Below are 12,996 nucleotides of genomic sequence, written 5' to 3' on the forward strand. Positions count from 1 at the left end.
CATGTGAGATTGAAAGAGTGTGAAAACTTACTTTAAACTTTTTAAAGCTGAGAAATAGGTAAATACTTAAATCAGAAAAAGAAAGATATTACAAGGAAATTGCAACTATTGTAGATGGACGAAGTGACACGCTGAAAGTAGAGATTGGCTGCTTAAAGGGAGGCAAGATTACGACTGTCTGGATCAGTGTGGGTGAGTCCTGGAAAAACAGAGTGGGGCAAGATTAGGCTCCTCCCGAGAATTCCTCCACGGGCACGGCACCAACACAGGAAGGAACACAAGCACAAGAGATGCAGGGTCGTAAAATTAACTGCTTTAAAGAAGGAGAAGAAATGGGAATGATAGAAAAAAAATTGCCTAAATTTGCATTAAAGTGACAACAACAACAAAAACTTTCACTGTAAGGGTATGTTCACAATTGGCAGTTTTGGTTTGATTACAACGAACTCTGTGCGATTGCTCTGTTAGTGCGGTTCATTTGAATGAGTTGAAAATGCTGAAAATGTGGGTCTCGGTCCGCTTCCAAATGAACTCTGGTGTGGTTCGAAAATGAAATATGAACGCAACACGGACCAAAGATCTCTAAACGAACCAAAAACAGGATGTGATGTCACAAGATGCAACCCTTAAAAGGACAGAGTGCTCGACCATACTTGGTTTTTCATCATAGGAACTACATTGCCCATTACAGTTTGGTATAGGTGTTGAAAATGCTGTCTCCTTGCAGCAGAACTTTGTTTTTGTGCAACGGGAGGAATTCCTGCCGCTGTTTTGACTCCGTTTACACATTTTATAAGTGCGTCCCCGCAAACAGCATTGTTTTGGACATTTGGTAAGTTCTGTCACAAAATATAAGTCATAAATGTTTTTTTATATCTTTATGTTTGGTCTTAAAAATGACAGTCTGAATGCTAAATGAACCAAGACTAAATGTATCAATTTCTTTTTTGGTCTGCATTTAAAGAACCAAATTACAAGTGTGAAAACACCCTAAAATATCACAGATAGATTGAGAATTTAGGGAAGAAAACTTAAGGCTGTGCACAACCAAAGATTTCCCTAGTCAACTGTTACTTGTTTATTTAAGCCATTAAATCACATTTATGATATTATTTAATTGCTTAAATATATACTGGGGAGGGGGCATCAGAAAATAGATTGAGTTTTAGGTCTGAGAAAGAATATTATGTGTAACATTGCTGACATTGTTCTACATTAGAGAGAAATACTAAATCATAAATGAGCCTTTAAATCTAAAGCTTGCCGCAGTGAGACAGCATTTATAATTTAAGAATAAACTAGTGTTTTCTGAGTCAGTGTAGTCTGCAAAGGTGAAATTAGCGACACTGATTTATCATCTCCACAGTATTGTGGATGAGCCGGTCTAATTTAGCTTCCACACTCCGCAGTCCGCACAGTATCCACCTAATACTAGCGCACATTTATCAACGTTTGGATTTGACATAACCTGACCGACATAATTACCACATGGACCAGCCCAGTTAACGATCAGTCCATTAAAGACTGCGTGACATCACCACTTCCTGCCCAGTTTTTTAATTATTAAAATAATAATTAAATAATTGTAATTAAAATTTGTTCGGCCAATCCTCTGTTCACCGACTAACATTTAGTTGACTATCAGGCGGTAGCCCTAAGAAAAATATAATAATTTTATTTTACAGACAGTACAAGTGTACAGTTGTAAAATGTCTACAGTAATATCTATGGCTGTCTTGAAATGTTAAACCGCAAAGCTTTAATTTTGACAGAAAACATAAAAAAAGTAGGTGTTACATAAAAGAATTGAAGCAAACCTGAATGCAAGGTTGCTAAAACATTTTTCTTTTGGTCTAAGTGACAGTAGCAGAAAAGGAAAATAGTTTCATAGGAAAAGCAGATTAGTATTATACTATGGGGCTGTTGAATGCTTGAATCTGATTGGTTGATGAACGTTCTAAGGCAAACGCACAGTTTCATTACATATCTACATCACTTTGCCAAATGATTTCAGTTATTTCAAAAGGTCCTTACAGCCTACAACAGCAAAATAACCAAAACCCACAACGACACTGACCAAACAAATAAATATAGTAGACAATAGGATAAAAATGACTAATTATTTCCATGTTTCCATGCCGTTTTATTATGTAAAGAAAGCACATACTCTCTTTCTTCCGCTCTCTCTCCCACTCAAACGCACTCACATACGGTGTGGTAATCGTAGTATAAGTGGAATAAATGACTCCGTTCCGTTGAATTGTTAGAAAATAATGCATACATGCTTCACGCCGTATAGCCGCATTTCCACCTCTGGTGTGCTTTATTACAGGTGAACCAAAAGTATACGCCGTCAACTTTACTTTACTTTCATATTGACTATCTTGAACTTTGCCTGATACAAAATGTTCTGCAGGATGTTTACTATGCTATGATTTGCAGATGACTTATTTTGGCAACACTCGCTTAACATGTTATTTAATCGGCGTAGATTCCGACTCCGAGGCTGGCCGGATGTCCCTCTGCTAGACTCAGACCACAACAAAGGTTCCCTGCTTAGATTTCCTCCATATAAACCTAAAGTTAAGTAGACCCTAGTCTTCTAACACCCAGCCACAAGGCAAGCCATGCTCATGTCATTACAGAGAACCACACTAACATCCTCTCATTTAAAACAGGCTGAACTCAAACCACAGAAGGCTCATTAATCTAAACATAGCGTTCCAAGAGCAGAAAAGAGATGGGATATTATGGGATCAGACTTCCTACAGGCAAACTAGCTGATAAGGACTGCTCACAATAGCATTTCCTACAGAGACCTGATCAGTTTGTGCTGTTTGAAGTATTATTTTTAGATATGAACATTCATTTTAGGCTTTATAGTTAAAGAACCCCTTAGGTGAAAATCAAGTTTTTTATGTTGTTTGTCTGTGTGGTGCTTTAAGACAAACCATGTGCAAATTCATCTGTCAACACCATTGCTGAGTATTTTCTTCTTATAACTGCAGAGTACCAAAGACAGTCTAAAAAACATGGTTTGAAACCTCCCTTCACAAACTTATAACCAATCCCGTCAATGTGTGGGGCAGTGCTTTTCCTATAATTATTTCTAATGATACTGATTTTTAGGTTTGTAGAATGGGAACATGGTTTGTGTAACATCAGCAACACATTATTTAACATTGATAATGTTCTCAAGCCAAAGGCTTATTATATTAATTAATGTATATTTAATTTCTGATTATAGCCTAGAATGTGTGCAAAGACAGCTCCCTTTACAAAATTCTGTTATAATCAATGAAGTTGTCTACATTGCACAATTAATTTTTTATTTACATCGTGTCACATGAGAGGAATCGCGAGCGTGCAGAATTCAGCGTAAACAAGAACTCCAGCCATTTGAATGGTGAGTGAATTCTGACTAAATTAAACACCCCTGATTGGTCACTGTGTTCAAGACGTCAACAAACATGTCTGTGATTGGCTGCATTGCTTAACGCTGCAAAAACACATAGTAAATAGAAACATTTGTTGTTCTCCAGAGCGCAAACACAAATACACATTGGTTCGTTAACCAAATCTGTTTCGTCAATATGATTTTATTACAGTATCATCTTGCTCTCGTTTGAGGCTGCTTAGCACTGCCTGTATAATTCGCTCTTCCTCTTCTTCTTATGAATCAGTTTCTGGTTCAAACATACATGGATTAATTAATCCATTATTTCCACATGCCACTGTGTAGCGTTTACCATAGCTGACCGAGTGGATCAGGTAGTCCGAGCTCGTGTGATTGAGTGGTGGCGGCGACTCATTTGCATATTCATGGTACCGCAAATACTTAAATAAGCAAGGGTAGCCTAAGTTAGTTACAATCAAGGTATTTAAAAGCTGCAGTCCGTAACTTTTGCCGCTCTTGCGGTTAACAAACAGAACTGCATGAGTCTTGCGGAAGAACATTGTAGCCGGAGCTACTTCTCTTTGTTTATATCTATGACAAGTCACGCAAGTACTGGGCTACTCCGCAGCGGTATGACCCGAACCAGTCTAAAATAGTCTAAATATAAACACTTATTATAGGTTTACCGTAGTGATTCAGGATAAGACAAAAAACACGGTTTGGAAAATGGATTCATGATGTTCTCGCTTATTACATTTTGTAAATTTTGTACACAAATTTTTTTTTACGGACTGCAGCTTTAAGGCATGAAGAAATGATTTTCACTGAAACATGTTTAAGTTGATTTTCAAAGATGAGTTTTGATGATTGACTGCAGGGGGACTTTAAGCTTCAAATCAAATTGATGAAATCAATTCTAAAATCAGGAAATGAACAACTGACGTTTCTGAGTCTGACCCAGAGAGCGGTCCTAAAGGAGTTCAAGAGCGCATGCGTCACATAAGTCTTACTAATCCATGTCACTGTCCTAGTTGTAAACAGGAGGACTGAACTATGCACACTTGAATCAAACATTATGCCGCATATTGCGGACGTTGTTATGAAACTAGAAATGAAGCAAATTTCAGTTGCCTCCACAAACTCTGTCTCAAGAAATCTCTGCAAGAACGAGGTCATGCTGTTTTCAAACACTCCGAAACCCACCAGTAGGGCAGTCGGCTGCAGCTTCATTCATGTGACCTACTTTTCGTGATGGCTGTCTCTGGGTGGGGAGGGCAAAGACCCCCAGAGAAGTGAGAAGAGTGCACGAACAATGAGAATGCATTTCTCCATACTTCACAACACACTTCCAGGCTCAAGCACCCAGACACTGACTGCATAATTCAATGTGCACTTTAAAGAAGGTCACGATAAACAAAATATTGTTTATTTTTCTCTACAAGACCGAAGACCCATCGAAATACACTTTAGGCTAATGGCAAGAACCAAAATGCATGACCATCAAACTCAGCCCCCTGGTTTTAGTGCTGCATCTTTGAGCCACTAAAAGCTTTTACGTCTGCTCAATACATGGGCAACCGTTTGGAAACACAAGACTCAGTCAAAGAGGATCTCTCTGATTTTGAAAAAGTCTCATACTAATGAGTTAAACATCTTATAATGTGCATTAATATCATTTGCTGAAAAAAGTGTGCAAGTAATTGAATTCTTAATGGCACTTTGCAAACCACTACCTATATAAACATAATACTGAAGAAATACCAGGTAGAACTTTGTTCCCGTCCTAAATCAATTACACTAGAATGTGAACTGATAAAATGAAGGTGTGATATGGGCAAAGGTTCACTGAACTAAAAGCTGAATTTAAAAGGCCATCAATTATCGTTCTGTAAACATGACAGTTTGCATGTCTACAATTAAATATTCATTTTATGATCTGGACAAACACGCAGCTTCAGGCATCAAAAATTGTGTACCTTGACAAGTAAACACTATGGGGTAAAGTTCTATGAACTCAAAGCAAAAAAACCCTTCCAACAGCTTCAAATTTCAACATCATATCAGACAGTGATCTCTTATAAAGCGTGCAGGTTAGCTTGATTTAATTATACATTCAATTAAAAACAAATAATGCAATTTCTGACTACCTACTTTTGCTCCATAACATAGTTTGTTTTAGCTCACACTCACAATAATATTTTGCTAGCCAAGATATTTTTTGAGAGATGGGAATAATTTATTGTGTTACTAATAGGGATACACAATATATCGGCCACCATATCGGTTTTGGGGAGATATATGTTCATTTTTAATGATATCGTTATCAGCACGCTTAGAAAATTTGGTGGATAACTTAAAGCAGATAAATAATGGATTATTATTTCCTTCAGCTAAGACATTTCAGATGTGCACTGTTTGCCATGATAGTTTTGAATTGCTTGAAATATTATTGGAATCACTTCAAAAAGGAAAATACAGTTAAGTGCAACATGGGAAGTCTGTCCATATAGGCTATATAAAATTATAATGAGAACATCATTATAATTGTGTGCTTGGGACATGGATTTTAATGGTGAGACTTTTGTTTTTATAATCAGGCTCTCAAAAATGTATAGATACCATTACACTGAAAATAATTGTGTGGGATTTACTTTAAGACAAATTTCACTCAGAAATTACTAGTAAATTTCACAAATACTTACAAAGAAATGGCAAGAAATTTTAAGTAATAAAAAGTGAAATAGCCATAACCATAAACCAATAATCTTTGCTTTACTTACAACTTTGAAAAACATTTTTTTAGTGTACTTATTCCAATATTGACAAGTATCTATATTTATGTAGTCACTAGATCATAATCATTCTATACTAGTCAATATTCAATTAATTCTTGTAACAAATTGCTATTTTTTGTCTTAATTCAGTCGAGATCTGTGAGTGGGATTTCAATAATTCACTTTCGAATAGTTTGAATTCCATTTGTTGCTGGTAGGTAGGCTACCATAAATTTCAGTTCCTACAACTTGAAAATACTATAAAAGTATATTAGATTATTTATAAATAGTTTGTTAAAATTTTAAATCTTAGTAAGACTTGAATTAAACTATAAAGTTCTGACCAGCAAACACATGTAACTACTGAGATAAGAAATGTAACTGTTAACATTCTAAAATAGCTAGCTTTACAACTGGTAGCAAGTACTAGAATCTAATAAGTATTGGAATAGTTACTAGACATATCGGAATACTAGTAATTAAAAAACACACTAGTTATTTTTAAGGAATGAATGTAATATGGGTTGCAATGCGAAGAGCTCGTTAGCGATGCATTGGCTGCATGAAAAAATAATGAAAAAAAGAAAAACTTGCCCCGCGGTGGTTACAGTTCCTTACCTGACTACGCTCGAAGTTTTCCTTTTCAGCTTCCAAACTGTTGGCACCACCAGTGCGACGGCTGAGCACTTTAGGAATCGGGTTGGGGACTTGCTGCATGGAACTCTTGACGCGGTCCATTCTGGAAAGAAAATCCAAACAGCGCGAGCGACGGAGACTTCTTAAATCAACATAAATAGAGTGCAATATAACGTGATTGAATCTAGGGATGAGCACGAAAAATCCAACCCCTCGTCGTTATCACAAAAGGTCATTTTCTACGTCCACCGCCCATGAATATCATTCCAGTGCTATCCGCTGTCTACTCGGGAGCGTGCAAAACATGCGTCTCTGCGCGCAACCACAGATCTGTAAAACAGCGAAAACACAGCGTCAGTTCGCGCGAGATACTATACAAATCAACTCAAGCAAAAGCATAGACTGTCAAAGGCTCCTCCCAGCGCTCCCACACACTGACTGGAGGAAAATCATTAGCTCCCGCCCTACAAAACAGTTATCTGGATACACACGTTTTACTACACTGAATCTTTCTCAGTGAATATTACTGAATATTTCTCAGATTTATTTGATTTTATCCGATATTAAATAGTGTATCTTTGGTAGGCCCAAAACAATCACGAAACTCAAAAAATCTCATAAAAAAATAAATAAATAAAATGTATAATAATAATTAAGCGCAGTAAAAAAAAAGATATGTAGTCACTCTGAACCATTTAATGTGACAACATTTACAAATAATAATAATAAGGTTTAAGTATCAATCATATAATCAAATACACATTTGAACCAATGCATGAAACGGGTCGAATGCTACAAAAACATTCAAAGATTATTGTTTTACTTAATGCTATAACTAGGCCTATAACATAAACAAAAATTGTGCTTTATTTTATTTTATTATTTAATGCATTTAATACTTTTGAATACCATGTAGTATATTTTATTATTTTGTATTTATTTTTTTGTGCACATGTATACAAGTCAAACTTGTTTTTCAAGTTTAACTTTGAAAACTTTTTTTTCAAACACTTTCAAACTTAGCACATTTACTTAGGCTACATGCATAGTCTATTTTAGAGAACTGAAACAGAGGGGCCTTGTGTTAACCTCAACAACAATAATAAACCCTTCAACTTGACCTTCTCCTATGTGAGGCCCATATCTATCTTTAACTTGTTTTTGTTTCATTTCGAAGTTAAGCAGGTCATATGGTCTAACAGAAGCATGTATTGCTTATGGCGTAGTAACCATGCAGATGCTAGATTTGCCTGATTTATGTGATTTAATTTGTATTCCCTTTGTATTTGCTGCACCAATTAATCTCATTATTCCTTTATCAACAAAATCATGTCAAACTTTTATTGTCTGCTGATTCCACTTGCATAACTCTATTAGATATCATGGGGCACCTGCAATCGCTAACTGTGTCCTATCTCTAAATGGGCAGAGGCCAGATTCAATTTCCCTGCTAAGCAAATTCTATCAAATGGCCGAGTCAGAGTTTTGTTTCAATGATTCAGTAGAATGACAGTGTGAAGTCTTGGTCTGTGTGACCTGATCATTATCTTCTCTGCTGTCAGCACAAGATGCCAGCCGCAGTCAACACCACTATGTATGTCAGCAGAGGAACCTTGAAAATCAAAAGATCTTTACTATATGATTGCTTTACTTTAATATTAGGGAGGAAAAAACATTTCCTTTCAGAACACTGCAATACATGAGCACACTTTGCAGGCTTTTGAGTATTTATGTGCACCGTCCTAAATAGTGCTATTGTCCCTATAGTCTTGTGTCTATGCTGACACTATCTGACATGACACTTTAAGTGTGTGTGTTGTTCTGCTGACTCAAAATCAGATTCATCTTAACAAGCCCCACACTATGACCTATATTAGTGTGACATGCATTTTAAGACCAACCACATCATAATGAATGATGACTGCAAAGGTAAGAAAATTTGTAAGAGTAGAAATGAAATTAATATATTTTATAAATAAGCCTGATATAACCATATACTGAACTCCATGACTATAACTAAAAGCTCAAATTCATGTTTCCCTTTTGATCAATGTATGTTTGCTTATTTATTATATTGTCAGTATATTGTGTTTCTGATTTTACCTTATTTGTGTTGGTTTATTTGGTATACTTGTATTCATCTTTATTTGCAAATGTATTCAGTTGCTCATTTTTTATTCTTTCAGTCTATCTGTGTCACTGTCCTTGTGTGGTTTTCCAATTCCAACAACATTGTATATCTTAGTTTGTGTTATATTACAACATAGATCCTAAATGTGTCAATCTGCCATCCAGTATAAACAATATGACAGGATGGTTTTGATTAATGAGGTCTAATTCCATGTGTTTCAGTGTTTCTTGTTTACTTTTACAAGCCACTATGATTATGGGACATGGGGCTGGGTGGGTTGGTTGGCACAGGGTAAATAATTACTGGTTCATTGGATAATGTACAAAAATATAACATCTGAATGTTTGTCCTCTTGCCCTATGGAAGCCTGTCAAGGATCATATATGAATCATAGCTATATGTATCAAAAAAATATAAATACAAAATCTTGGGTTGGTTGGCACAAATTACAAAACATAACTTTAGTCATAAATTATCCGAGTTCAGGAAAAAACTCGAGCATTTAAGCTTTCATCTGCACCTATTAGTTATCTATTAAAGTTTGTTTCTACCTCAGATATTTATCTAAGAATAAAAATTGTGACACCAACCTCATGCTAGCTAGCAGGATGCAAATAGATATGCAAATGCTTCTAAAGGAAAGTTATCAAGAGAAGTTCAGTTCTTAATTCTTTTCATTTAGCTACATCTAGTGGTTATACAACGCAACAACACTCACATGATAGACCTACATTTAAATATTTTGATATTTGTATTTAAAGCAATTACAAATATAACAGTAAATTGTAGGTATGACCTTTTTGCTGAAGTAAACAATATAGGCCTTCTTGAACACAATACATAGGCCTGTAGCCTATCTAATCAAAAAGGTCTAACTCAAGAGAAAAATATATAGATCCTATAAACTATAATTCTGTTGTAGGGTCTTTAATGGTTAACTCGTGGGCCAAATAAAATGAATATATGATATCAGCATTATGTGTGTGTTTGTCAATGAAATAGAAAATCATCTCACTGACTCTTTTGAGTCGGTTCTTTTTATTGAATCGGTTCACACACAAGCTGCTTGAGCGGTTCGCTTATGAATCATTATTCTGTTTTTCACTCAACAAGTCTTATCCAACAGAACCGAAAAGCGTTTGTTGGGGAGATGCCCTATAATGATCTATAAGAGCATGAGGATTTTACTGATATAGGGCGAAAAGTAGGCTAAAAGTTAGTTCAATAGGCGAATAGTTGAATTAAAATAAATAAACGCAGTCGTGATAATGATTTGATTGTATGACAGATACGCTTATATGAACAGAGGTCGTTTTAATAAATAGCGTCTTTTTTCAACTAAGAGATGAAAATGAACTAAAGTAAATGTAGGCTAAATTCTAAGTGACTGCATGTGACCATCCAATCATCATTTTAAATTTCCGGTTTTCTGGTAGGCTCATTTATAGGCTATTCTCAATTGTTTAAGAGGTGTAGGCTATTCTATGCCCTGCTAACAGGGGAAATTCGTTCAAATCTGGTCTTTAACAATTAGCACAAAAATGTTATAGCTACATCGTTCATGACACGTTTTTTTCCCCGAAACGTTTTAGATGGACGTTAATTCGTCTTCAAATGTTTTTACTTTGTTTCAGAATGTTCACATAACATTAAAAAAGTAACGTTCACATAATGTTTGCAGGATGATCAAATTGGAATTGTTTCTATGGGAGCTTGTTACATTTTAAAAGATAATTGCGACTTTTTATCTCACAATTGTGAGTTAACATCTTGCAGTTCTGACTTTACCCACTAAACATTGGACGTCGGATAGACGTGCAGATCATGTCTATATTGGGCCCGTCGGTCCATGACCAATTCTGGACATCTATTCGACATCCAAACTAGGTCCACTATTTGGACGTCCAACCATGACCCAACTTGGACGTCACTTTGATGTTCAACATTTGACCTTTGAACTGGGTAATTTTTTTGGACGTTATTTGGACGTCTATGACAGGTGCAGGAAATTTACATGATTAATATGTAATATTTTTTTATTTACAAATATCAACATTGTTGTTATCAACAAGATTAATACATATGAATACAGATTCTTTCTAATTATTTAAGGTCATTTTCCAAAAACTCCATTGTCTCAGCAGCAGGTCATAACTGGAGGTGATAGCTCATACAGTAGAGCGTTGGCGCTTGCAACGCTAATATCATGGGTTCGATTCCCAGGGAAAGCAAAAACTGACAGGAGTATATGTTCAATGTGTAATGCAATGTAAGTCACTTTGGATAAAAGCGTCTGCCAAATGTAAATATATGTACAGAAAACATGTCCTCCACACTTTTGAAACATGGGACTACAGTTATAGAAGTTGTATAAAAACGACATCTAAAATTAGTCTAAATTTGATGTTGAAAAGTCACCACAAACGACCACATTTGGATTATAAATAACCCTTAGACAGAGGTCCCACAGACGTCAACATTAGACGTACGGTAGACGTCGAAAAAAGACGTCGCCTGGCGTTACAAAACAGCCCCTTCAGTGGACCGAAATTGGACGTCCAAACATTACATAGAAAAGACGTCACTCCGACGTCACATTGCGCAGTGGGATTATTTCTCAGAATTGCATGTTAAAGTCAGAATTGCGATATAGATATATCTATATAGTAGATAGGCCTTTAAACTCTCAATTGCGAGAAATAAACTCGCAATTCTGAGTTTCTCGCAATTCTGAGTTTATACCTCGCAATTCTGACTCACAATTGCGAGTTTATCTAGCAATTCTGACATATTTTCTCAGAATTGAGAGAGATAAACTCCCCATTGCGAGTCAGAATTGCGAGATATAAACTCGCAATTGCAAGATATAAACTCTCAGTTGCGAGAAATAAAATCCAATTCTAAGGAAAAAAGACTGACTTTTTTCCTCAGAATTGCAGGTTTATATCTCACGATTCTGACTTTATAAGACTTTGTATCTCCCATAAAGTCAGAATTGCGAGATATAAACATGCAATTCTGAAAAAAGTTCTCGCAACTACGAGTTTATATCTCACAATTCTGACTTTATAACACACAGTTGTGACTTTATATAACGTAATTCTGACTTTTCAGCTCAGAATTGTGTGATATAAAGTCGTAATTGCGAGTTATAATTACGACAATTACGACTTTATATCACACAATTCTGAGCTAGAAAGTCAGAATTGCGCGATGTAAACTCGCAATTGTGAGAAGAAAAGTCAGAATTGTGAGATTAAAAGACGCAATTACCTTTTTTATTTTTTATTCTGTGGTGTAAAAAAGCTTCCATATGTTTCAGCCACAGAATAAAAAGGTAATTGCACATTTTTCTCTCACAATTCTAACTTTTTCTCTCACAATTTTGAGTTTATATCTTTTTAACCTTCAGTTTCGAATTTATATCTCACAATTCAGACTTTTTTCCTCTCAGAATTCTGAGTTCTTGCAATTCTGTTCTTTTTTTCTGCCATGGCATGAAAAAAAGGTAATTGCGACTTTTCATCTCACAATTCTGACTTTTTTGCGAGTTTATGTCTCACATTTCTGGGTTTATACACTTTAAGTGAAAATAGTCTATACTTAAAAGTATACTTTATTTATACACTAAAATGTGGGCCAATTTAGTTGTATTGAATTTAGGCTTACAAGTAGGCCTATAGCCTACTTCTAGTTCTAACAGTGATATTAGTATACTTACTATATAAAGTATTCATAAAATATACTTGAACTTTACTTAAGTGTACTTAATAAAATGTACTTGAAGTTTAGGTTACTTATTTTTTTGTAAGGGTATGATGATGATGTCAGACAGATTAACACATCTTCAGAATGACAAAGTCCATTGTTGTGCATTGCAATGATCGATGACTGTTGTATTTGAGCTTTTGATTAGTAAGGCAACAGTGTGTCATTTAACGTATGTCCCACTTCACCTGAACTCTACAGTATGTCTGAACTTTCACCCAGATAACTCAGTTATTAGGTCAGCAAAACAGGAAGTTGTTGCAATAAGCCAGATGCTTCAGCTTGTCATT

The 12,996-nt window shown here is 35.5% G+C and overlaps 1 protein-coding gene across 1 annotated transcript in view; it reads right to left on the reverse strand.

Annotated features, from left to right (window-relative positions):
• hip1 (huntingtin interacting protein 1) overlaps positions 1-7,167 on the reverse strand; it is a 44,618-nt gene extending 37,451 nt beyond the window's left edge. The window contains exon 1 of the mRNA XM_082181016.1: positions 6,790-7,167. Within this exon, the coding sequence (XP_082037142.1) occupies positions 6,790-6,909 (120 nt within the window). The 5' untranslated portion in view covers positions 6,910-7,167. The remainder of the gene's footprint in view (positions 1-6,789) is intronic.
• Between the last annotated feature and the right edge of the window lie 5,829 nt (positions 7,168-12,996).

The sequence above is a fragment of the Leuciscus leuciscus genome (assembly GCF_965113295.1).
Source record: "Leuciscus leuciscus genome assembly, chromosome: 9".
Lineage (NCBI taxonomy): Eukaryota > Metazoa > Chordata > Actinopteri > Cypriniformes > Leuciscidae > Leuciscus > Leuciscus leuciscus.